Genomic DNA, 25,489 nt, shown 5'->3' with positions numbered 1-25,489 from the left:
ACTGCCTCACTTGAACAGGGACATTCTTAAGGCCCTTAGACTACAGCCACTTACCAACTGCTGCTCCACAGGGGGTGGCACATCTTGATTAGCGTAAACAATGGCGGGATTATAAAGGCTGAACACCACAGGGTAGAAAACTCTCTTGCCTATAAGGAGGGGAGAGATTTGTTATTCATTGTAGTACATTTCTCAGCAGAAAAGCCAACTTGTAAGGAAAATTATAAATTGGTGATTCTTGCTAGATAATTATTAGTAATGTCCAAAAAAACCCACAGGGTGACCTGGACGCTGACGCTGCCCTTCAGAAGCAATCAGTTGAAGAAGGAATGTAGAAACTACAGCACTTCACTAATGAATGGAATATTTATTTTAAAAGGAACAGGGTGATGTTACAGCTTAAGTGGCACTTACACCACTGAGCCGAAATAGCCATTTTGGCTGGTAGCTGGTGAACTTTGCAGGGTGGGAGTCCTCCTGACAGCTGCCCATCACGCTCTGACGTTACTCTGTTGAGGGCTTTTCTTTTATTGTGTGCCCTGGAAGCTTCCCAGATGGTCGCCTTTTGCGAACAGACCCCTCCCCTGAGGTTTTTGTGGTAGCTGACTGTTAGGCCCGTTCATCTTTGCACAACCCCAATCTTCTGCAAGCTCCCTTGCAAAATCTAAGACTCAACAAGACTAACGACTGCCTGGTCAACATATCCTGTTATGAAGGCAGGTACTGCTCAGGTCTTTGTTTCCTGTTGTGTAGTTTGAGTTTCTCAAGACCACCTTGGCTTCCAGAACAAACGCCCTTCCTTAAAAAAAAAAAAAAAGGAAAAAACCCTATCAGATTGCTCCATCTGTTGCTCTCAGTTTAAACTGTCCATCAATCATGAAGTTCCTCTTTTTGGATTTCTATCTTGCGCTTCTTTTCTAGCCTCTGAAAGCCCCCCCCCAAATACCAATGCATTTCATCTACTTTGATTATTGCTTTGATTAGCCAAATCTTCATACTTGCCAACTGAGGCTGTCTTTTTTATTAGTCAGCAATCCACTTAAGAAAAACAGAAGCAACCAGCTTGCCTTCTAAGACTCTTCCTTAAAAAGCTCACACTACACAACTACAATAGCACAGTGGGGGGGGGGAGTGTGTGTGTGTCACACGGTCCTGTGACCAGCACCAGATATGATGCTGCAGGGCAGGATCAGGCAACCCGTAGTGTACAAGCATCCCTAGTCAAAGCCAGTCCTGGTGACCTCCTCACATGCATTTTTGCTAACTGAAACCCTTCCAGCAGCAGAACGGGGCTTCCTCAGCCCCTCGGTGCCATGTCAGAGCCCCATCCATGCCAATGCTAACACTGAACCAATGTTTCATACTGTAACTTAATGTCATATTGTCAATGCCATAACTGTTTCTTTCATAGACTTCGTGCAGGTGCTTATCTAACGGACTGTAGAAGCTTTCAGTGTTCATGACCTTGTAGACTACTCATTCCCAAGGCATTGCTATGACTCGACTTTGATCTTTTGCTTTCGCAGTGACTCTACCGGATAGTACAAATATGTGAGATGTTCTCACATAAAGTGCCCGCCAAAATCTTGTTTATTGTTGGGAGGGGGAAGGAGCAAACATGTGTATTAAGAGGAAGGGGTTTTCCACAGGTTCCCATTCCTGTCAATTCTTGCTTTTACAGCTTAGATGCTTGCTTTGCTTCTGAGTAATCCTATGGACATATATATGGAAATGATATGATTTCTGAATAAAACCATTTAACCAAGACCCTGGACTTCTTGCTGCTATGGTACTGGGATCTGTCTGCCATATCCTGTCATCCATGGCCTTACACTCGGCCCCTGCCCACTGCAGCTCCAAATGTCCCTTGAGATCCCACCAGTGCAAATGCTCTGTGAGACCCGATCCAACAATAGCAAAAGTAATGCTGAAAAAAAAGATTGTTACCACTAATCTTTATGTCTCGGCTGCTACACTGAAAGCCAAATGAGACTAGATGCAGTTCTAAAATCTCAAGTAACTTATTTCTTAAATTTATAGTCTGCTCTCCTTGCGAGTAGGCTCAGAGTAGATCACATCATTAAAAGACATAAAATATAACAGATAAAACTGGTAGCATAATAAAGCAGATACAATTCACAAATCCACCCTCAGCAGTGCACATTGTACAGTCCTGCACACAGTCATGTTGGGCCCACGAGGGCCGCTAGGAGTCAGCAGGTGAAAGAAACAAAAACCAGAGAGGGGATATGCTCCTCCCTCTGGTAGGAGGCCAAATTTGTGGCCCGCTTGCCTCAATCACCAAAGGCCTGGTTTATTTTACATTACCACTGACACCACTGAAGTGCTATACATCTTTATAACAACTTAACATCATTTAACTCTGCCACAGCTCACATATCTAAACTTTCCCTACAGAGAACAGCTTTTTCACCACAACTACATGGTAGTAGTAAAGCAAGTGCCTGATGACAGATGCACACCCAGCCTCGCTGTGCTCATACAGTTCCTAGGGAAGCAGAACCGCCAGCCACTCATGCAACTTCCAGCGCATCTGCGTGACAGGGCAGCTCTCGACTTTCACAGTTACGACTTCAGGGGAGAATAATTTTCTTATTAAATGGCTAACATTCGAGATCTGTTTTCTGAATTTAAATTTGTATCTTACATGAACCTAACTCTGCACCCATTTTCTTGAGAGAAAAAAAGAATGACCACACACAAATCTTTGTTAGACTGCTCCAATTTTATATATTTAAGCAATTTGTTACAGGCAGCTATATTAACAGAGATTTCAAACCACAATTTTATAGTTGATATGTAAACATGAAAGTAAACGTTTTCTGGGAATAACTTCAATAGCTAAAATCTGTGGGTGGGGCGCTTTTCTACTGCTCCTCAAAACCTGGAACAAGAATCTCCAAAGAAATAGCAGCACGTGGGCAGGGAGCTCACTGGACTGAAGGGACACGCTACAAGGAAAAACAAATGCGGGTTCTTCATGGGATTCGTATGCAAAGAGGAACAACTTTCGGTCATAAAGGGAATGAGGCTGGGAATGCTCAGACTTGCGTACTCTTCTCCCTTGGCTCAGAAACTAATCATTTCTGTTTTCATGGCAAGTAACATTTTTGTTCGCTGTTATTCTTTGTCAGGCCCTGGACCACAGCCATTCACCAGATTCTACACTGGCTGACAGACAGAGAGAGATAAGGGGTGGGCACCATCCTATCCCACCTCTTCTCCCCTACCTCTACTCCACTTGGGGCTGGGAGCTGGAGTCCTCCCTCACTCAGGCTTTTTAAAGGGCCTAGCCATGGCTAGGGCATGCCCAGTGGACTCCCTCTACCCAGGAGCCCCAAGGAGGCAAGGCCAATAAATCCCACACGGGGGCAATAATGGCTTCGGAGTAGTCTCTCCCCGGTTGCTCCCCTTTCCCACACCAAAGGTTGAGCTGGCAAACAGCTGGCTGTTAGTCTGCTGGCTGTCAAAGGGACGCTGTTGCTGGTGAGTGGAGCTTTAAAGGGGATGTTCATAATCCCACTGGGGCTGGTAGATGTCAAGCTGGCATAGTGGAGTGCCAAAGGGAGGGGGCAGGCATTCTCACTGCCCTCTCCCCAGAGCACTGTTGAGGCATAAACTATGGCTTATTCTCTTCCTTCCAAACCAGAACTGCAGTTTGGAAGCTGGGAGGGGAACAGTTGGAGGTGCTGGTATAATGAACTATGGTTTGCTGCAAAAGCAGAAATGATTACTTTCCAAGTCATGTTCAAGGAAAAATGTGTAAGTACTACGAAGCTCCAAACTCAGTCCCCAAAGGAAAAGACACCCCTGGTTTGTTTTTTCCTGCAAATTCCATCATGTTTTCATTTTACCAGATTGCCACGGCCCCAGTATATTACTATTTTCTTTAAAGGAAACTTTCCAAATTCCAGTGGAGCTTTTATACAGCACAGATTGCTATAGTCACCAACTTCATGACCACACTACAGTCTCAGAAAGACCCAATACACTGTTCACTTTCACTAAGTTTCTTCCCTGTCCCTTTTAATGACAACTGGGAATGAATAAAGAAGTTCCACCAGAAGCACACAAACACAGCTTACAATATTTGGCCCTTGCCTGCCCTACCAACAAGGCTTGAGTGCTCACGTGCTATTGGTCGCTCATGGGCTCTGGAGGCAGGATGCTGGGTCACTGCAAGGACCAGCAGCTGATCAAGCTTTCTTTTTTCAACAGCCTTTGTTCCGTTCTCTGTTAACTGAAGGAAGAGGTGGGTGGCATATTGTTGCCCTGGACTAGGAAGTAATGGATTAGGCAGAACAGCTGGCTGAGATAAAAGGGAGGGCAGGGGAGATGAAAGGAGTGAAATAGGTTTTTTTGAAACAATTTGGGGATTAAGAAACAGAATTTAACAAGAGAAAATATTTCCAGTAGACGGAATAGAAGCAGCTGGATGTTTGGGGCTTCTACCTCTGCTTTTACTCAGCTTATGGGTCTGGGCAAAAATCACTTGATTTCATCTAGTCCACCATTCTCTTAGACAAGCTAAGTGCCTCTGGGACATTTAAAAGAAGGACAGAAGGCCATCAGCACACACCCCATTTGTCCCCGGCATCTATCTAGGTCTAGAACACAGATATTCCATTTACAGCATCATGGCTGGCAGCAGGTCTTCTGTCGACAGAAAGTAGCAGTTTTGCGTTAGTGGAGTCCAGAGAAAGAGTGGCGGCTTAGAAGGGCTCCCGACAGCACCCCACCACACGGCCGCCTTTGGGAGTAACAGCGGCCCCTGCTGAATTCAAGATCTTAATACAAATGTACCTGGCTCAGCATTCAAGCGGCAGCTATTTAAGAACTCTGCTGTGAAATAAATATCAACATCGCAGAAGAACATCAAGACTTCGCCTTTTTCCCAGGCTCTGGCACCAACATCTAAACCTCGACCACGATTGAACTCTTCATTCAAGGAAACAAGTGTGTAATTATGGAAGTTTGTCTCTCTAGAAAGGAGAGATAAATGAGTAAGAAGAGAACAATGGGAGAGCCTCACATTTCTAGTTAGGAAGCACACACAGAAATAAGGAGCCAAGCTGAGCTGCGTATACAGCTCAGAATCCTTCAAGAGCTGTGTACACAAAGAATAGCTTCCTACGGAGATTTTATTTTTTACTTCACTCACCTTTTACTCTTTAGCTTTTCTGCTTATGCATTTTGCCCTTTTATCATAAGCAGGAAAAAAGGGGTGGAAAAAGCACAAGGTCTTTAGGATTTTTAATGGGGAAGCTTTTAAAGTGGAGTTTAGTTAAGATACATGCTCCTGGATTGCACAGCTTCTTTCTCCCAAGGCACTGGAGCATTTTTAATGTTCCAAAGAGCCTTAAAAATTAGCAGTGTGAAAGATACAGAGCAGGGGTTGAAGAAGGCTGGAACAGCTGTGTTCAGCTGCGTCATTCTAGATGGCTGTCTTAGATGGAAATGGCAGACAGCCTCAGAGGCTACTGCTATACTGTTAGGGGTCTTTTGGAAGGGGGAACATGCAGGAAACAAGCCTGGGTCATTGACTTTTGCTCTTTTTTTAGTCTTTAAGGCAGGAACCGCTAGCCATGAGGTGGGAGTGTGGATACACAAGCTAGCCCAGTATATTATCAGAGAAATTAGGACAATTAGGGCCCAGAGTGTTCTCTGTGGTGGGAAACCGGAACTGCTCAGATGATCCCCCTAAGCCCTTCTTTATATTCTTAAACAGGCCAAGGCATTTTTATTTGGGCCGGCATGCTGTAAGTCAATTTACGCTGGTCCCAGAAAAGAACTGCATAAGGATACATAGCTGAAAGACAGTTATTCCCCCGTTCAATTTAAGGAGTTTCAAAAGAAATGATGGCAGCTTGTTTACTATGTGTTTTAAAGTGAATTATTAGGCAAAATAATGCCATCACCTACCAACTTAGATGTTTTTGATATTTAAACATCTTTCAGTGTTTAATATTCTCTGCTTTTCATTATGCCACTAGATCATTTACATTTCCTACATGGGAAGAATATTTCTTAAATTTCTTAAACACAAGTTACCTTATTTAGTGCATCCTAAACTGAACCTGTGAACAAAAATCTATGAATGTTCAAGATAACTTTAAGGAATTGATTCTAAAGACCACAAAAATAGAAACTGGAACATAGGTGCCCACATACATATTGAAAAAACAGACTGCTATTTCTCACTAGAGTATGCCTGGAATTATAGAACTGAGCACCTTAAGTCAGTTTCTCTTTGCTCCTAGTTAGACTGATAACATCCGATTTCTATATGGCCATTTAAACTTCTCATTTGCCCTTTTCCTCCCAGCTTTCCCACATGCAAACACTGCTACTTCCGCTATCATCTAGGAAGATAACTATAATAATAATAAGAACATTTGTTTTATATACCACTCTTCAGGACAACTTAATGCCCACTTGGAGCATTATTATTAGTGTTATTATAAAGTGTGTTATTATTATCCTCACAAAAATCACCCTGTGAGGTTGCTGGGGCTGAGAGAGCTCTGAGAGAGCTGTGACTGACCCAAGATCACCCAGCTGGCTTCAAGTGGAGGAGTGGGGAATCAAACCTGGCTCTCCAGATTAGAGTCCTGCCACTCTTAACCACTACACCAAACTGGCATCAGCTTTTTCTCCTAATATACTAATAAAAACCAAGCATCTAATTGCTAATATACACATACACACCCACACCTAAGTTTTAAAAACAAACACATTTGGATTTTCTCAACTCACCTAGCAACTGATTCTAAGATGCTCTTGACTTCAGAAAGCTCCTCTTGGCCAAAATATACTACAGTAAGGTGAGTCCGCTTGTCCTGATTAATGCACACTTCTCTAAAAAAAAAAGAAAAGCAAAACAGCTGGAGTCCATTACTGCAATAACCCAGCCAGACGTCTTTCAACCAAACATTTTGAGTTTGGAGTGAGCAAGTACCAAAAAGACCCATACAGCTTCCAAGCAAATTTGCTTCTTGAAATTTAGAAAACAATCTAAGTTCATCATGAAATTACTGTGGGCCAGACTGGAATTATGGCAACACGTGGCTGGAGTGTCTTCCAGATGAATGACAGAGCTCCAAATTACGCTTCTCTTTGCTACCACTCGGTTAAGATAGGAGAACTGCTAATTCACTGATCATACAGATAGAGCGAATTACATTCCACAAATCTTTGTTGTTGTTATTATCATTGTATTTCAATTTATAAACCGCCCACCCTCAGGGGCTCTGGGTGGTGAACAAGTTAAAATCAATAAGAACAAGAAAACAACAATTCTAAAATCAATATACAATAAACAATAATGAAATAAATTAACCAAGTGCAATGGTGGGGAGAACCCCCACCCCACCCCAAAAGGTGGGAGGCCAACATTGGCACCGCCCCCTTCAATCATCGAACGCCTGGCGGAACAGCTCTGTCTTACAGGCCCGGCGGAACGATAATATGTCCCGCTGGGCCTGGGTCTCCATTGACAGAGCGTTCCACCAGGCTGGGGCCAGGACTGAAAAGGCCCTGGCCCTGGTTGAAGCAAGGTGGGCTTCCTTAGGGCTGGGGACCACCAGTAAACATTTATCTGCTGATCGAAGCGGTCTCCAGGGAACGTACGGGGAGAGGCGGTCCCGAAGATATGCCGGTCCCAACCCACTCAGGGCTTTAAAGGTAAGAACCAACACTTTGAACCTGATTCGGAATTCAACCGGAAACCAGTGCAGCTGGCGCAGGACAGGTGTGATATGTGACTGGTAGGATATACCAGTCAGGACCTGCGCTGCCGCATTCTGGACCAGTTGTAGTTTCCGGGCCCAGCGTAGAGTGAGTTACAGTAATCTAGCCTGGAGGTGACCATTGCATGGGTCACTGTAGCCAGGTCCTGGGACGTCAGGTAGGGGGCAAGTTGCCTGATCTGACGAAGATGGGAAAATGCAGACTTGGCAACCGCCGTGACCTGGGCCTCCATCGACAGGGAGGCATCCAGGAGCACGCCCAGACTCTTCACCACAGGCAAAGTTGCCAGTGGTGTCCCATCCAGGGCAGGGAGCTGGATCCCAACATCTGGCAGCCTCCGTCCCAGCTGCAGGACCTCCGTCTTCACCGGGTTCAGTTTCAGCCTGCTCTGTTTTGTCATGGTCAAGGTTTGCACTCCAGCATGCATCAGAGGCCAATGACAACTTATATATTTTAAACTAAGACACCACTCTGCATAAGAAGTTGGAAACGCTATTCTGTGATACTACAAAACGTTCAAATTGCGTACAGTCTAACCAGCTCACAGACTAATCTTAAAGGAAAAGGCTACACTAGGTTTAGGTCTTAGTTTCCAATGCACTTACCTGAAGTTCTGCATGAATTGTGCAAAAGCTTCTGTCCTTCCAGCAAGGGGAACAATAATGTTTATTATTGACCTTGAGATGTCAACAGTTTCACTCTTCACTTTCATTAGGGGCCCAAATGGACGGAACAGGGTGACATGCCTGTACTCCATATCCTCTGCTTTCTTGTAGAACAATTCATATTGTGTCCCTTTGTCTCTCTCAGTGCGGTAATAACCTTCGGAACAATCCATAGGAGGAAATTTTAGTCACAAATTTTAAACTCAGAGACAAAAAGTCTGATGCTTTAAGAATTACTACATAGGAGGAAAATGGCAAATTTCAGGTTGTTACTTGGCCAGATGCATTACCGAAAAATGAGGAAGGAATGAAACAGATCTCAAGGATAATTGTAGATGGGAGTTGGGTCACGAAAGCTGAACAAAGCATCTGTGTAAAGCTCTATATCCAATCCCTAGCATTTCTAACGGAAGGTTTTCAGATATCAAGATTCTGACAGTCTTTTGTCTGAGGCCCTTTGCAAGCTGCTGCACATCACAGAAGGAACAAGGATCCAACTGTACATGGCAGAGCCTTAACTGCTCCTGCAAGAACACACACAGAAGCACGCTCATGCCGAACTCCACTCTGCAAAGAGTCACTGCAGAAAAAACCGATGCTCAAAATAAAAGTCAGCGCATGCCTTCATCATCTATTGTAGCATTTTACTGACATATTAAGATGCTTAATAGGTCAAGTCCTGCACTAAGCAGATGATGACTTGGCTTGACTGTGCTAATCTGCAACTCTAATCCTTTTGAGAAGATCAATACTTACAATCAGTTTACTGACTTTCATAGAATAAGTTCCTGTTGCTGCTTTTAAATTCTAAACAGCATTCTGGACAAATCTGGTTCCTGGGAAATTCAGCAAACTGTATTTTCAAGAGTTTTATAACATGATTTAGCTGATAAAGCTTAGTCATTGAACTGCACATTTTCAATCTATGCCAAAGACACTGATTCTTCTGTAAGTTTATTACAGAGAATTCTGCCAAATGGGGAAGGTGAAGTAGCAGAAGAGCAGCACGTTTATTTCTTAAAGGTAACCCCCACATCCATAATGCAACCTGGCAGCATTCGGAAGCCCTCAAGTAGAATGACGACATATCAGGCGATCAATGACAACAAGATCCTTGTCTGAAGGCAATGCATCTATTCAGACAGTAAAAGCAGCTATTGTTTCCTCCAGTCTGTCTCAGAACCTTTTCACTGAGACAGGCATATTATTCTACTCCCATCTATTTACTTGATGAATACATTGATAAATCAACTGTGGCAGATCATTAAATGAACAAGTACGATTGTATCTGCAGCGATTTTATACACACTGCTCAAATTCAGCCTTTTGGATCTTTGCTTAGCTGGAAAGAATAAAAATATTTTTTTCTCATAGAAATTTTTTGAGCTTGGAATTCGTTATGTCAAAATATCTTTACAAGCCACTGCAAAAACTTAGCAGTCAGACTTATTTTTCAGCCTTCAGGTTTTTTAAAAAAAATCTTAATGGCCATACTTTCTAACAATTGCTATAACAAGACTTAATCTTATTGATTTATGTCATTTACAGTCCACCTTTCTCACTGAGACTCAAGGCGGATTACACAATATGAGATTAGTACAGTCAATATCAAGGACATTTCAATGAACAATGCAACAGGGCATATAAATGCAAATATACAAAGACATAACATCAGCTGAAATCTAATACAGAGTTGAAGAAATGCTGAAACAGAGGATAAGCATGAATATGTTGAATTGCTTATCCTCTGTTTCAGCATCGTAGAACTACCCAGTTCTATGCAACACATAGTACACAGTAGCACATAGTAGCGAAGTCTATGGTTCCTATCTCTTTACCGAAGTACCTATCTGAGACCACCTCCCTACAGTACAGCTCTCTTAGCTGAGTAAGGAAGTCCTCTTGTATAATTCAGTTTTGCATCGTTTGTGGAAAGCCAGGAGAGTGGGGGTTTTCCTGACCTCTTCAGGTAGGCTGATTTTAACCTCTTCACATTTTCTTGTCACTTTTAAAAAAGTTATAACAAACGCGTCGTAGCATATAAATAAACATGGGTTAACCCTGGTTGTTGTCATCACAATGATAAGCTGACTTCTAGCCCTGATCTAAGTACGCTTTGAACTTCTACTGAGAATCACCAAGAGGCATTTATAACAAATCACTGCTGAAAATACTATGCACTGAAACTTCTAGGTGTCCTGGGATTCGGCAAACCCTGATCTAATAGCAAACTGGTTGGCCACTGTGTGGCAGACAAAAGCCTCGTTGCATGGCTGCCCAAAGATAGGGGTCTCTACCTACTCTGCAGAAAATTATGATTCTGCACTTTAAACAAAATATCCCTGCCTGATAAAGACCAAATATGAGTCAAATGGAATGTTTTAAAATGCTTTTAAGGTAACTTTTAAGGTAGTTTCTCCTCAAGATCTCTAATAACATTTCCCAGCAATGCAGAGTTAACACATATTTCGGATCCTTTGAGTGAAGCAACAAGAAGTTGTTTGCAGAAATAACGTAAAATGGCTCTTTATTTTAATAACGGTTACTTTGTGAAACCAAGGTTTGGCTTGCAGATGACCCTTCAACTCCTGGTTTCCTTTGACCAGTACTGGATTATGGTCTTCTCCCTGCCTCACGTGTGGAGACCCAGCTAGTATCTCAACCTACATTGCTTTACCTTTACCCTGCCTTACCTGTGGAGACCCAGCTAGTATCCCAGCCTACATTGCAGCCAGGATAGTGCCAGTGAACAAGCCAGACTGATACCAAGATGTCTGTGTTTGTATGTGGGTAGTAGTGTGTGCGAACAAGATCTTGGGATACAGGTGGACAGGAAGCTAAATATGAGCACTCAGTGTGATGCAGCAGCAAAAAGGTTAAATGCAATCTTGACATGTATCAACAAAGGCATAACATCCAAATCACAAAATGTCATTATCTTAGTATAGAACATGTCGGTCAGGCCCCACCTGGAGTATTGTGTGCAGTTCTAGAGGTCTCATTTCAAAAAGGATGTGGACAAATTGGAATGGGTACAAAGAGCAACCAGAATGATCAGGGGCCTGCAGGCCAAGCCCTTTGAGGAAAGACTGAGGGACCTGGGAGGTTGAGGAGGGACAGGATTGCTCTCTCTAAGTATTTAAAAGGCTGTCATTTAGAAGAGGGAAGGTTCCTCTTGGCAACAGAGGATAGGACTTGAAACAACGGGTTTAAACTACAGGAGGAAAGGTACCAGCTGGATGTTAGGAAAAACTTCTTTCCACTGTGGAATCAGCTGCCTGGGGCTACGGTGGGTTCCCCCCCATTGGCAGTTTTCAAGGAGCGGCTGGACCAATACTTGCTGGGGATGTTTTAGGCTGTTCCTGCATTGGGCAGGGGGTTGGGCAGTCTGTAAGATCCCTTCCAACGCTATGATTCTATGATTGCTAAGTGTCAGTTAAATAGCATAAAAATAAATTAAAAAGCAACAGGTGGCGGGCGGGAGAGAATTCAACCCCAACAATGCTCCAGGAAGGGGAGATTTTGGAGGCAGTTGGGACAATTCCAGATGCCTCACAGGCCCCCACCTTCTTGTTCAACATTAGAAAAGTTTCAGGTACATACTCATATGCACTAGTACTACTTGCATTTCTGCAGATCATCTCAAAACTTCTGGCACAAGTACTCGGTCCACTGTGGACTAGGTTACCAAGTTATGGAAATTGAGTTACATTTAGGTCTTTAAACAGTTTCCAAAAGTCATCTGCAGAGTTCTCTCTCTTGCTTTTATAGTAAGCAGACTTTTGGGGGGTATAACATAGCATGGAAATGGGTGTGTCGACAACCGCTTAGACCTGCATCCCATCTCTGCTGAGCCTGCAGTTTGGCGGAGCTGACGGTTTATCATCAGAGTTTATCATCACCTCACCCCTTTCACTCCAGTTCATCCTGGAGTAAGCCACACATTCCTGTTCCCAATAAACTCAAGCCCATCTAATGCACAGCACGGAGAATTTATTTCCATGACTGATGCTGTTTGGAACTAATCAACATGCCCCAAGTATTTTTTTAAAAAAAAAAACCTTGTGCAATAACCTAGGGAAGCATAATTAAAAAGCATACAATGATTCAACTGTTTTCCTAGGCTTTCATTTCTTAACATTACTCTTGTGTTATAGTTACCAAGATGAATTATGGACACCAATACTTAAAATAATCATTTGGAACTGAAGTCAAAAGCATTTCTTAGAAGAGAAGAGCTGGAGGAAAAAATGAACATGATTTATCAACCAGCATATTTTGTATTAAATTATATCTCTGCAGTATACATTCTTTTAGAAGGCAATTAAGGTAGATTACTTGTCCCTCTACAACGCAGATACTGACTAGACAGTACACAGTAAGCAAATTAAAGTGCAATCCTAAAAAAGGCCACACCTTTCTAAGCTCACTGGCTTCAAGAGACTTTAGATAGGTTTCACTCCACTTATAATTAATTATAAAGGGAAAAAACCCTATTTTTTCTACTTGGTTCCCAATGAAAATACTGAAAAAATATTAATCCAGTTACTAGGCAAAACCTTCCCCTGTGCAGTTACAGCAACCCACAATATCCACACAGCCTTCTGCTTAGTATGCCATAATTTTAGAAGCCGGCAGAAAACTGTATTTAAACTGCTAAAGGTCTGGCTGTTTCTCTGTTTACTTCTTATGTTTACCGACTGTAAGATTTATACAAGGTTTGCTGCACGATAAATATGATATCCCCCCCCCATTAAATATATGATGATTATTCCCGAAACATACTAGCAGGCAAAGGGCTAAAGCAGTGAATATACACATGGGACAGCTGGTTCTGACGCAAGTCTACAATATTTGTCTGCATTACAAACTTCCAGTACACAGTGGAGGGGAGGGGATGTTGCTGATTATGAGAGCTAGGCCTGATTGTGCAAAAACTGCTGAATGTGTTCGGAATAAAGACAGCTTCGTGGGAGATAACTGAGTCACACTGAGTCACGGTCATCTATTCCCCCAAGGTCTTAAAATGGAGACCATTTATAAAGAAAAAAAGCACACAGGGATGCGCCATTAGAACAGCTTCACAGCATGTGGTTCTGTTTGCAGAGAAAGACAGCAAGCAGTTAAAGGTCATGGGACTCCTATGAACAAGCTCATTAAGACCATTTTAATGCCGAGTCACTGATGAGGATTCCTCCGTGAGTTATAGTTTTGGTTTAAGCCCTGGATACATGCCATGGCAGCATCGAGACTTGACTACTGCAATGCACTCTACACAAGTCTCCCCTCTAAGTTAACTTGGAGACGCCAGATGATACACTTTTCTAAAACATGGGATGGTGCCAAATCGGGGAACAATGCTCAGAAGAGCCAATGGTGGTGTGTCAGAGTCACATGTACTTCTCAAGGCAATGAGGATCACTGCTCTAGGTCATTCCCACAAAACTATTTATTTATTTACTTTAGATTATTATTCTGCCCTCCTCGCATAGTGGGCTCAGGGCACATTACAATGATTTAAAACACACTGAAGATAATTTATACAACATATAAAGCAACAGAAACATTTAAAAAGATAACACTGTGTAGCAATGACATCTGAGCTTCTTGGAAGCAGTTATTGGAAGCAGACAGGCTTAATGACTTTTTTGCCTCTGTTTTCTCCCTGAAGAACTCAGGCACATCTAGAGATAGTAGAAAATGTGGCAGGACACCTGAGTGGCTAATTGACATTGACAGAGAGGTAGTGGAGAGGCATCTGGCTGCACTGGATGAATACAAATCCCCTGGGCCGGATGGGGTGCACCCAAGAGTGCTGAAAGAACTTTCCAGAGAACTTGCAGAACCCCTGTCCATCATCTTCAAGGCCTCCTGGAGGACTGGAGATGTGCCACAAGATTGGAGAAGAGCGAATGTTATCCCAATCTTTAAGAAAGGGAGGAAGGATGACCCGGGAAACTACAGGCCGGTCAGTCTGACTTCTGTTGCTGGGAAGATATTAGAACAGATTTTAAAGGGATCAATCTGTAAGCATCTGAAGGACCACTCAGTGATCCGGGGAAGTCAGCATGGTTTTGTTCCTAACAGATCCTGCCAGACCAACCTGGTTTCCTTCTTTGATCGAGTGACCAGCTTACTGGATCGGGGGAACTCTGTTGACGGGACTTATCTGGATTTCAGTAAAGCTTTTGATAAGGTCCCCCATGACATTCTGATGGGCAAACTGGAAGACTGTGGAGTAGACTATAGGACAGTTCGGTGGATAGGGAACTGGTTGGAGGACCGCACTCAGAGTGGTGGTCAATGACGTTTCATCAGATTGGAGGGAGGTGTCCAGTGGGGTGCCGCAGGGCTCGGTTTTGGGCCCGGTACTTTTCAATATTTTTATCAATGATCTGGATGAAGGAGTGGAAGGGCTGCTCATTAAATTTGCTGATGATACCAAATTGGGAGCGGTAGCAAACACCCAAGAACAGAGAATTAAAATTCAACAAGACCTGAATATTCTGGAGAAGTGGGCAGCTGTGAATAGGATGCAATTCAACAAAGACAAGTGCACAGTATTACATCTGGGCCACAAAAATGAGAAGCACAAATACTGGATGGGGGATACACTTCTGGGCAGTAGTATATGTGAAAGGGATCTTGGGGTAAGAGTGGACTGTAAACTGAATATGAGCAGTCAGTGTGATGCGGTGGCAAAAAAGGCTAATTCAATCCTGGGTTGTATCAAAGGGGCCATAGCATCGAAATCGCAGGAGGTCATAGCCCCTCTCTATACTGCCTTGGTCAGGCCACACCTGGAGTATTGTGTGCAGTTCTGGAGGCCTCACTTCAAAAAGGATGTGGACAAAATTGAGAGGGTGCAGAGGAGAGCGACAAGAATGATCAGGGGTCTGGAGACTGAGCCCTACGAGGAAAGGCTGAGGGCCTTGGGAATGTTTAGTTTGGAGAATAGGAGGTTGAAGGGGGACATGATTGCTCTCTTTAAATATTTGAAAGGCTGTCATTTGGAGGAGGGCAATGAGCTGTTCCAGTTGGCAGCAGAGGGTAGGACCCGAAACAATGGGCTTCAATTACATGCACAAAGGTACCGGCTGGATATTAGGAAAAACTTTTTCACGGTCAGAGTAGTTCAAAAGTGGAACCAGCTACCTAGGGATGTGGTGAACTCCCCCTCACTGGCAGTTTCCAAGAAGAGGCTGGATGAATATTTGTGAGAGATGCTTTAGGCTGATCCTGCACTGGGCAGGGGGTTGGACTAGATGGTCTGTATGGCGCCTTCCAACTCTATGATTCTATGATTCTATTAGTGTTTAAAAATATGATTTCAATTAACTGGAATTAGTTTAATTATTGATAGTTGCTCACATCTAGTTTGGAAAGTTGGGAGTACTCTATCACGCCACCTAACACATGAAGTGGCGCTCACTGGTATGATCATGAAAACCCCAAACCGTGTTTGCAGGTATGCAGAAAAAAGACCGGGAAAATGTCCAGATAGTTTTCTTTCCTGGGTCCTCTTAGTTTGTCTGTAATGGTTTACAGATGATTTTTGGCATAACTAACTAATGAGTACAGCCACATCATTCTAATTAGGGTTGTGTGATCCGGGAACCAGGTAAAAAAAACAACTCTTTTTTTGCCAATTTGGCTAAATCTGGCTCTCCTAAATCAAATGAGAGAATCCTGGATCAAGACCCCCAGATATATCCAGATCAATCTGGGCAATGCATCTTCAGCCTCTTGACTAGCTGCTTCCCTGGCATCTCCCATGCTTTTTTCCCCATGAGGGAAGCGGGGAGGGGGAGAGTGAGGCCCGAGGGAGAGGGGAGCGAGTGGCCAGTCCGTGCAGGAGCTCTCCTCGTCTGCCCGGCTTCTGTGAACAACACTGGTTCACTTGGGCTAAGTTGCAATAGTGGCCCCTGCTTTACTTTAGTTCGGGTGGAAGAATTCTCTGCTTTGACATGATTCTGATTTGATGTCGGTCCCCTTACTTTACTTTGGTTTGGGGGAATTTCATTCCCTTCCATGAATTTAGTTCTTTCAGGCTCCTCCCTTGCATTTGGGAGCATGCCTTTGGCCAGTGGCTGTGTTCCTGCCTAAGAGCGAGCTTAGACATTCTCCTGTCAAGGGAAACACTGGAGTGGCTAGGCACCTTCTGCAAGATGTACTCGGGATTTGGTGGGGAGGGGTTCAGTTTGGCTCTGCTGGGCTTCTTCTGGGTTGAGTTTGCCACTGGCAGCCTTGTCCCTGTGACTGTTTGCCTGAGAGCCTGCGTGGAAATGTTTCCCCACAGGAAACAATAGGAAGTGGCTTGGGGCACCTTCTTTAGGGGCCCACAGAACTGGACCACAGGGTCCAGTCTTCCTGAAACTTGTGCTGTCTTTTTGTGGTCTTTAGTGGACAATCAGGAATAGGCTCCTTGAAAATTTGGTGAAAAATGCTCCCCCCGCCCCCAAATCATTTTTCCCATAGAGAATAATGGCAGGGTAATTCCAGGATTCTCTAATCTCACCGAATTATATCAAATAATCTTTCCTGGATTTTAGGGATTCCAGATTTTTGGGGGATCCCTGAAACCCATATCCCCAAGAGGGTTTTTTGGGTGCACACCCCTAATCCTAATGCCTACCAGCCTCAAGTTATAGACTCCTTTATGCTGCATAGAGATTTCTATTCTGTTTCCTCGTTGGCCATTCTCACTGATCTACTTTTTCTTTTAAAATAAGCCACAGCATTTTCAGGTTTCAGCATATGAATAAAGAACATCACTAGCCATTCCACGGAATGGTTAACATTCTCAGGGACGTTGCGCAAGTCAACATCAGACACTGTAATATTAAGCTTTGATCATTTCCTGACAAGAACCCACATTTCATTTAGTGGCTGAGTGAAACTAATTCTTTCACAAAATGACCAGATTCCAAATATGACTAATATCCTCCCGTCTGTACATTCCTAGGGCCTGTGAGATTCCCACAGCAATTCACTCAATTCAGATCCTGCTGCATATAGCCCAGTTTTCACTGACATGCATGTTGCTGATGCCCGACCGAATGGTCTCAGGATAGCCAACATGCACTGTTATTTTGCTGATTATCTTCAAGCTGGCATCATATCTATATATCTATAGTTCACACCCATTTAGTTTACTGGGAGTTCACCAGCAAAATCTGCTTTCTCAGACTAGCCTTTCAAACTTGTCTCATTCAGGAATCATTCTTTAAATCTAAATTAAACATGTATCCATGCCAAGCCAAGGCTGCTTTGACAGCAAAATATTTTCCCTTTACTTCAGAAACAGAAAATAAAAAATATTTTAAATTAAAAATGTTTAATTAACTGGGTCACAATAAGTAATCTTTAATTTATTGTCCAAAACTTCAGAGAACCCCTAATCTAAGAAACTTTAACTTGTCTTTAGCCATTCACTGTACCTTGAGTAGTAGGCTACTAAACTATATTGAAATCCAAGCTCTGGGGGCAAATCAAGATTTACTTGACTCAGTTTCTGCACTTTAGGTTTCCTAAAACTCCAAGTTCAACTGCAAAAAACTATTTCTGCTACACTCTGTGATACTGAAAATCTAAAAGAGAAGGCAATTATGTATAAAAACACCAAACAGATTTTGTTCTTCTTTGCTGGCTAAATGGAGTTCGACATCTGATGCTGAAACAGTGTATGATCAGTAACTAAGATTTCTTTTAACTGAATCAAAAAGGGGTGGGGGAGTCCTCAAGACATTCCAGTAAAAAATATTCTGTAAGGCACCAGAATGTTTTGGTGTGTGTGTGTGGGGGGGGGGGGGGGAATGTGTGTGCATAATCCAAGCCTAAAGCGTTCCCAACAGGGTCACAATTTTATGAATTGACCAGACATGCAAGATGTTAAAATCATTAACAGGAACAGAATTATCAGGGAAGGAAGATTTAGTCATCAGGTACATTGGTTGCTTGATTATAACCAAACACATGTCATTTGGGGGCCAGTGCTAATTGCTCACGCACACAGAAGTATAAAGTTAACTAACTCTTCTTAAAGGAATGACGGTTGTAACTTAGACATGAGAAGGCCCAGCAAAATAAATTGAAAAAAAATTCAAAACGTGTAATTTTTTTCCAACTGAAAATCTGGATATTTATAGAATGAATAAAATGCTTAGGGCAAGAGTTCTCTCTGTCAAAACATCTCTGAAAAACCAAACTAGATTCCCATGTACTATGTAGACAAACAACGTATTTCCAAGGAAATGATGGATTGTTGAAATGTGACTAATATTCTCAACAATTAACATGCTATCATGGCCTATGATAATACTATTGAAAGACTTCAGTGTTTTCAATGATATACAGTTTAACTCGATATCCAAATATGCTGCCAGCCCTATTATGTCTATATGAGATTTACTTCCTATCTGATTCACTATTTTCAACTTTTATTTTTTTCTTCTTCTGAGAAGGCACAATTTGCCCTTCTCTTTCAAATACTGAGTATATTCCCAATTTTGCTTGTAAACTACTCCCCCCCACCCCGCAAACTGAGGCATTTATATTTTTAAATTATGCCACAGAGTACAGTTTTAAGCACCAAATTCTAAATGTTATGTTTTGTGTTGTTAAAGCAGTGAAAAGTTCTATGATTGCGTAAGAATATAGCTTAGAATGCACCACCGCCATGACAATAGCAGCCAGTGGTATGGGAAAAACATCCACACACACACACCCATTGGCCGCTGTTGCCATTGGCCGCTGTTGCCATTGGCCGCTGTTGCCCCGCCCCCTGCTCCTCCCCTTTCCCTTCCATTGAGCATGCACAAAAGCGCAGGGATAACAGCAATTGTGCCATCCTCTTGCACAGCCTGGAACTAACCCTCTCCCTCACTTTCCCTTTCTTTTCTGAGCCAATCCTTGCCAGGGCAGTGAAGCTTGGCAGGGAAGGACCCTTTTGAAGGGCTGAAGGGGGTGGGGGAACTGCTGTGCACCATTTTGTGTTTCACCCATTTTCTATAGCAGCAATGGACAGAACCCGTGCAGAGACGCTCACCCACGGCCGCTCCACAGATCCCCCACAGAACCAGAGAAGAACAGATTTTATTTTTATTCCTGCTTAAACAGAAAAACCCCAAGAATGGCAATAATTGCTCTTGGAATGAGCATGGCGTCATGTGGTCGCTCCCCTTTAATGCAGGCGCTTCCTGGCTCCCATGTGGAAGCGGCCTCTGATAAGTATTTACTGCATGCATTTCAATTTTCCTAAAAATTTCCTTTGGAGTGAGGGAGAAATTGTTTTTCTTTCACGGTTTTAACATTTCTGAAAGTTATATCTTTAGTTATATGACTGTGGCCAGCAGCTAGCCCACCCTAATGATTACTGCATAATAATATTATGCAATACTGCATAATAATAATTCAACAGTTTCTTTAATCCAAGACACTAGGCTTGGCCACAGGAAAAAAGTGATCATTTCGTAGGCATTGTTTTCTAGGGAACTACATTAAAAGTAACACTTAGGATTTACATATACTTCATATACTTAGGATTTGTATACTTAGGATTTACATATATTTCTCATATATTATGCACAATACAATAAAAGGGCTATAAAGAGAAGAACAAACTGTCAATGAAAGACTTGAATACCTCTTAACAGATCATTTCAAATTAGCATTTGGTTAGGGATAAGGCAGTCGCAAAAACCAACACACACACACACACACACACACACACACACCTGGCAGTACTTTACCAATGTGATGTGTTATGGTGAATGTGACAGTCTCAAGACAGTCTTGACATGAACGTTTTCAGTGAGCCTAGGAATTCATTGCTATATTTCATTACCGCATTTTGGCAGCTGTGACATATTTTTTAAAAACTATTCCTGCTGTAGTAAGTGAATCTTCCAAGATCCAAAACAAGTTGGCTCAAGCATGCTCATACTTTTGACCTTTCTGGCATACTACGTACTAGCTTCGAAACTGTAATGGAAAATACTGAGTACATCTAGAATTACTAAAATATGCTCCATTAAAAACACCATTAAAATTCACTAGTACCAGCCTTCAGTTGTGACCTATCAATTACAGCTTGGAACTTTAAAAAGGACTTGTTTTGTGGCTAGGATTATGGACAGACTGCAAGAAAGTAAAATTAGAAGGTGAAATCTGACAGCCTTAATAAAAATGACTCACTAGAAAAAGCCAAATATGATACTGAAGCAGATAACAATATCAGGCTGGGAAAAGTAATACACTTGATGGGTAAATTTACCACAAAATCAAATACAGTCTACCAGTGATGCATCCTGGCCCGCTAGATCCTTCAAAAAACTAGGGAAGATGTCAAATCCCAGGCAGGCAGCAGCAGTTGGAGGCTACCACAGTTTGCACTGCATACAAAGCAGCAGACCACGGTTGGCCAGTGTCATTATTATAGGAAACTGCTATAACGCAAACCAAGATGAGAACACTGCAGAGCATGAGAGGGAGGGGAAAGTGCAGATGCTCCTTCCAAAATCATTCATGTAGAGCCAGACTATGGTGTTGTTTTACACCTGAATCCTAACAGTACAAAAGTTTGTATGCCTATGAGGGTTTTTTCAGCAAGCAGAATGTGTCATTGAAGCTATATGCAGTAGCTGCTGCTACACTGATACAGTAGTTGTTTGGGTACCCTGAGTATTCACACACGTTATTCAAGAGTGTGCAATTGTTTTTTTTCAACTATTATTATTATTCTGAGTAACCCGATTGAGGTTTTGAACATTTGGACAAGATTCTGTCATTTCTATCGCTACCATCTATCATCATCCATTAGGTGCTCCCTTCCTGTTTTTGTCTTTAATTGTTATTAACATATATACACACACACACATATAAATATATAATTGTTCTTTAAAGTTCTTTTTGATTTTTTAAAACTGTTTATCATCTGATGCCCCTACGTGGGTGGAAAGGCAGGATAAAAATGTTTTATCTTTGAAAAAAGTGGGTTTTTTAAAAAAAAATCTTATGGACAGAATTTCTCTTCTCTTTATATAACAGAAATAAAATTTGAAATACATCAGAGAGGCTGAGCCAAGGACTGCTCTGTTTGAAGCCTGGTTTTGTTTTTTTAAAAAAATCTGTGTGTTGTTATCTGAACAGTTCAGTATGTATCTGAACAGTTCAGTCGCATTTACACTGCATGTGAATGCGACTGTAGAACTGTATGTGATACTATTCGACGTATCTGGGTGGAGAAGGTTTAGGAGCTGAGTCTGTGGGGCTCTGTGATCAAGGCCCACCTCAATCTTAACAACAAATCAGGGTTTAGGAGTGGGCCTTCGGAGAAAAACACCTGCAGCCTTGCCTCCTACATGTACACGTGAGCCCCATCATCGGATTCCGGCATTAGCATGACCATGAAGCTGCAACAGGACACTACATACTCTCCTAAACTCACTTGGTGAACCAGATTTGGGAACATACTGAAGTACTAGAGAGGCGTGAAGAATGGTGCGAGCGATTCTTACCATTCCTTGCTTCTATTCCTAACGCCCACCTGCCACAGGTTAACTTAAAACATTCTAAGCCCCATTTATAACACACTTCATACTGGCAAAACTAAATTGTTCCAGGGTTTACTGTTTTCACAAATTATGCTGATTTATTTTGTGCTAGGGACCCAAACTAGAATCTGAAGTTTACAGAGTACCTTCTACGAAATCATTTTCATTGTAAAGCTGTCTCTCCCCTATTCCATCATCTTCATCTTGTCCGTCTTCTTCATCTGGATTATTGATTACCTCTAGGCCAGCCTCAATTACTTCCACCAACTCATCTCGCTTGTCTTTTCTGACAGGCTTCTCCTCTGGGTGTCGCGTGAGCCCCATCTCCAACTGGAATACCTTCATAGAAGTAAAACTTTCAAAGGGAATAACTCCATATTCACTAGGCAGTTTGGCCCCCATACTCACTTCCGCTTTATCTATCTGAGAATGCAGATATTCTAGGAGATCATTGGGCGCTTGCTCTTTGGTGGCTTGGTAGCCCATGCTGCTGACTTTAGGGGTTTTCTTTTCCTGTAATGATTTCAACTTATCACTCATTTCCTGCAGCTCCTGCTTTAACTGGGCAATTTGGCGCTTGAGGCTCATAGCCCTGGTTTGGTAATGTTCCTCTTGCTCCTGCAGAAGAGCTTGGTAATGCTCTTTACCAAAATTTTCCCCTACAATGCCAGGAAGTGATCCATTGCCATCTGTTTGTGGAGCACATTCAAGAAGATACATGAACAACAATAAACTCAACAGTACAGCAAGACCAATCAATAGCCATCGAGTCCTGGCTTGAAATAGGAAGCCTCTTCTGGGCATTCTTAGAGCCCTTTAGGTGTATCTCAACTAAGCAGCTGATATTTCTGGTCATATCTTACTTGTATTACTTACAAGGAGGCATCGTTTTAAAGAGGATTCAAGACAATTCTTTCAAATGTCCAAATGCATCCATTTCTGTGCAAGCCATTTTCTTCCAAAAACCCCTTTTCTTGTTCAAACAATACTGTGGAGACCCTAAATCCTCGTATTATTACATCTTCCATCACTGTGTGTAGCTACAGTCTAAACTATCAAGTACAGCCTCCATTATGTTCAGGACAATTTATCTAAACACAGAAGCTTGAAGTTATGAAGGATTCATAATGCCTTTGTTTTCCAAAGGCAGCCAACTGAAAATGTGTCAAAGTCTGAGACATAAAGTGCAAAGAAAAAGAAGATCTCAACTTCTGGGGTTTCTTACAGTCATAGAGGTGCTTTTTGCTCTCTCCCATATATATGCCCCACAAAAACAATCAACATCTTAACAGTAATTTTCCTTGGATAGTCTGAGATATTTTCCTCTGGCACTTCGTAATGGTGCTTCTTTCTCTCCTTCTTCTTGGAAATCTGAATCAGCAAATTAAAGAAGAGCCTAAAATTAAATGAAAAGTACACTTGATTAGAATTACAAAGCAACCAGACATCTGGAAAGCACATGAAGGCAAGTCATAATATTCTAAAACTGTAGCCATGATGAATTATTGATTTAAATTTTGTGACTGGAGAAGGGTTATACAGCTTCAGTTCTTTCTACTGTGTTATACATCCATGATTTCTTTCTTACGCAAATATCTGAAATAGGCTCATAGAAAAGGATAATATAAAACAGCTCCCCCCCCGCCACCACCACCCACATAACTAGCTGTCAGAATTCTTTCCCGATGATGGTCTGTCATTTCTGGAAAACACGACTAACTAGGTTTTTTAAAAGCCGCAATGAATAAGAAGTTAGCAAATTTAGCTTCCATTTCTGATTACATGTCCCATCTTACTGACTTGTGGTTTTCCTTTTTAGAGAATGGAAATAGGTCACATTTAAGAAGGATTTAGAATTTTAAAAAGATTTGTCAGGGTGGTATTCAAACTAATCTCTACATTTATTTTTTGAAAGTAAAAACAATGGGTGCTACAAGTTATGGAGCATCTTCCAACCTGAAGAACTAGATAATATTGTCGAAGGCTTTCACGGCCGGAGAACGATGGTTGTTGTGGGTTTTCTGGGCTGTACTCCTCTGCAGGAGTATATCGTATACCCTGCAGCTGTGGACAAGTTTACATCGGGACCACAAAGCGTAGCATCCAGACAAGAATAAAAGAACATGAAAGATACTGCAGACTTGGACAACTTGAAAAATCAGCAGTGGCTGAACATAGCCTAACTCAAACTGGGCACAGTATCTTATTCCAGGACACCAAAATACTGGACAACACTTCCAACTACTTTGTCAGACTGCACAGGGAAGCCATTGAAATTCACAAGCATAAGCAAAACTTCAACAGGAAAGAAGAAACCTTAAGAATGAACAGAGCATGGTTTCCAGTTCTGAAAAACACCAGGCTAACAAAACACTCTATACCCGACAATAGCCCTGCAGAGAAGATTAGCACATCAAGCACCAATCCATATGCAAAAGAACCTCCTCAGGATACAGTGAAGCCTCCCGCCATTAGCATTCCACACCCTGGGAAACTCTTACAGGATGACTCAGCTCAACCCCACCCCTCCTGAGTACATACAAATGACCTGTCAACATCTTTTCCACACTGTGACACTGAGAGATCTCTGTCTTTTGGTGCTACACCTCTGAAGATGCCAGCCACAGCTGCTGGCGAAACATCAGGAACTACAATGCCAAGACCACAGCTATACAGCCCGGAAAATCCACAACAACCAACTAGATAATACTTGATCCAAGTCACAATACTGTAGAAAGGTGAAGCAGCAGAGGGGAAGGAAGAGGAAAAAGAAATACTGGTCACCAGGACAGTGAAGAAGCAGAAAAGCGGAGCATGGCGAAGAGTTAAGGGAAGGGGAGGAAACAGCCAGAGGAAGCAGGAAGAAGAGACACAAATCCCATCTAGGCTCACTAGATGGTTTCTGAGCGGAGCTCCTCTAACTGAGCCCTCAAGACTTTGTCCGCCGCTCATGCTTTACTCCACGTCTTATATACACGCACTTGTCTAATTCGCATCACCCAGCAGCACTGGAGGGGAGATTCAGGCACACTTATTCCCAAGACCTGCCACAGGCAACACCCCCAATATAACCTGGCCAGGCCCACCTTCTACCAGTGCCAGTGCAGGACTCTCTAAACCATGCACACAGTGAGCATGACACTTACGCCATTTTCAAATGTGAGGATTCAAGCCCTGCTCCCTTGTTGCCTCTTTTAAATTTCTGACCCACCTGGTGCATATCGATTTTATTTATCTATTTTAATATTGTACTACCAATTTTAGTGCTTGGATTTTATTAGTGTTTTTATATGTATGCTGTAAACTGCCTAGAGCGCTAAATATGGTAGAGAGGCAGTTTATAAGTTAAATAAATAAAAATAAATAAATAATAAATACATATTAGTTAATATCTGGTTATCTGACCTGGTGTTTGGAGGCAGGCGTTACTTACATGAGGGTGGATGAAGCGCTCTCTAGTTCACAACTGTGACTCATGACTGAGTTCATGACGATGCTTGT

General features: G+C 42.4%; 1 protein-coding gene across 2 annotated transcripts in view; it reads right to left on the bottom strand.

Annotated features, from left to right (window-relative positions):
• The window catches only part of CSGALNACT2 (chondroitin sulfate N-acetylgalactosaminyltransferase 2), a 49,532-nt gene that overhangs the window by 6,705 nt on the left and 17,338 nt on the right, over window positions 1-25,489 (bottom strand). For both annotated transcript variants that reach the window (XM_054982477.1, XM_054982478.1), the window contains exons 2-6: window positions 22,135-23,384; window positions 8,376-8,592; window positions 6,778-6,879; window positions 4,825-5,003; window positions 55-149 (exon numbers count right to left, since the gene is read on the bottom strand). In XM_054982477.1, the coding sequence (XP_054838452.1) occupies window positions 55-149; window positions 4,825-5,003; window positions 6,778-6,879; window positions 8,376-8,592; window positions 22,135-22,792 (1,251 nt within the window). In that variant the 5' untranslated portion in view covers window positions 22,793-23,384. The remainder of the gene's footprint in view (window positions 1-54; window positions 150-4,824; window positions 5,004-6,777; window positions 6,880-8,375; window positions 8,593-22,134; window positions 23,385-25,489) is intronic.

The sequence above is a fragment of the Eublepharis macularius genome, chromosome 6 (genome assembly GCF_028583425.1).
Source record: "Eublepharis macularius isolate TG4126 chromosome 6, MPM_Emac_v1.0, whole genome shotgun sequence".
In the NCBI taxonomy this organism is placed as follows: domain Eukaryota; kingdom Metazoa; phylum Chordata; class Lepidosauria; order Squamata; family Eublepharidae; genus Eublepharis; species Eublepharis macularius.
Note: the sequence above shows the minus strand (reverse complement) of the source record. Positions and strands in the feature narration are given on the sequence as shown.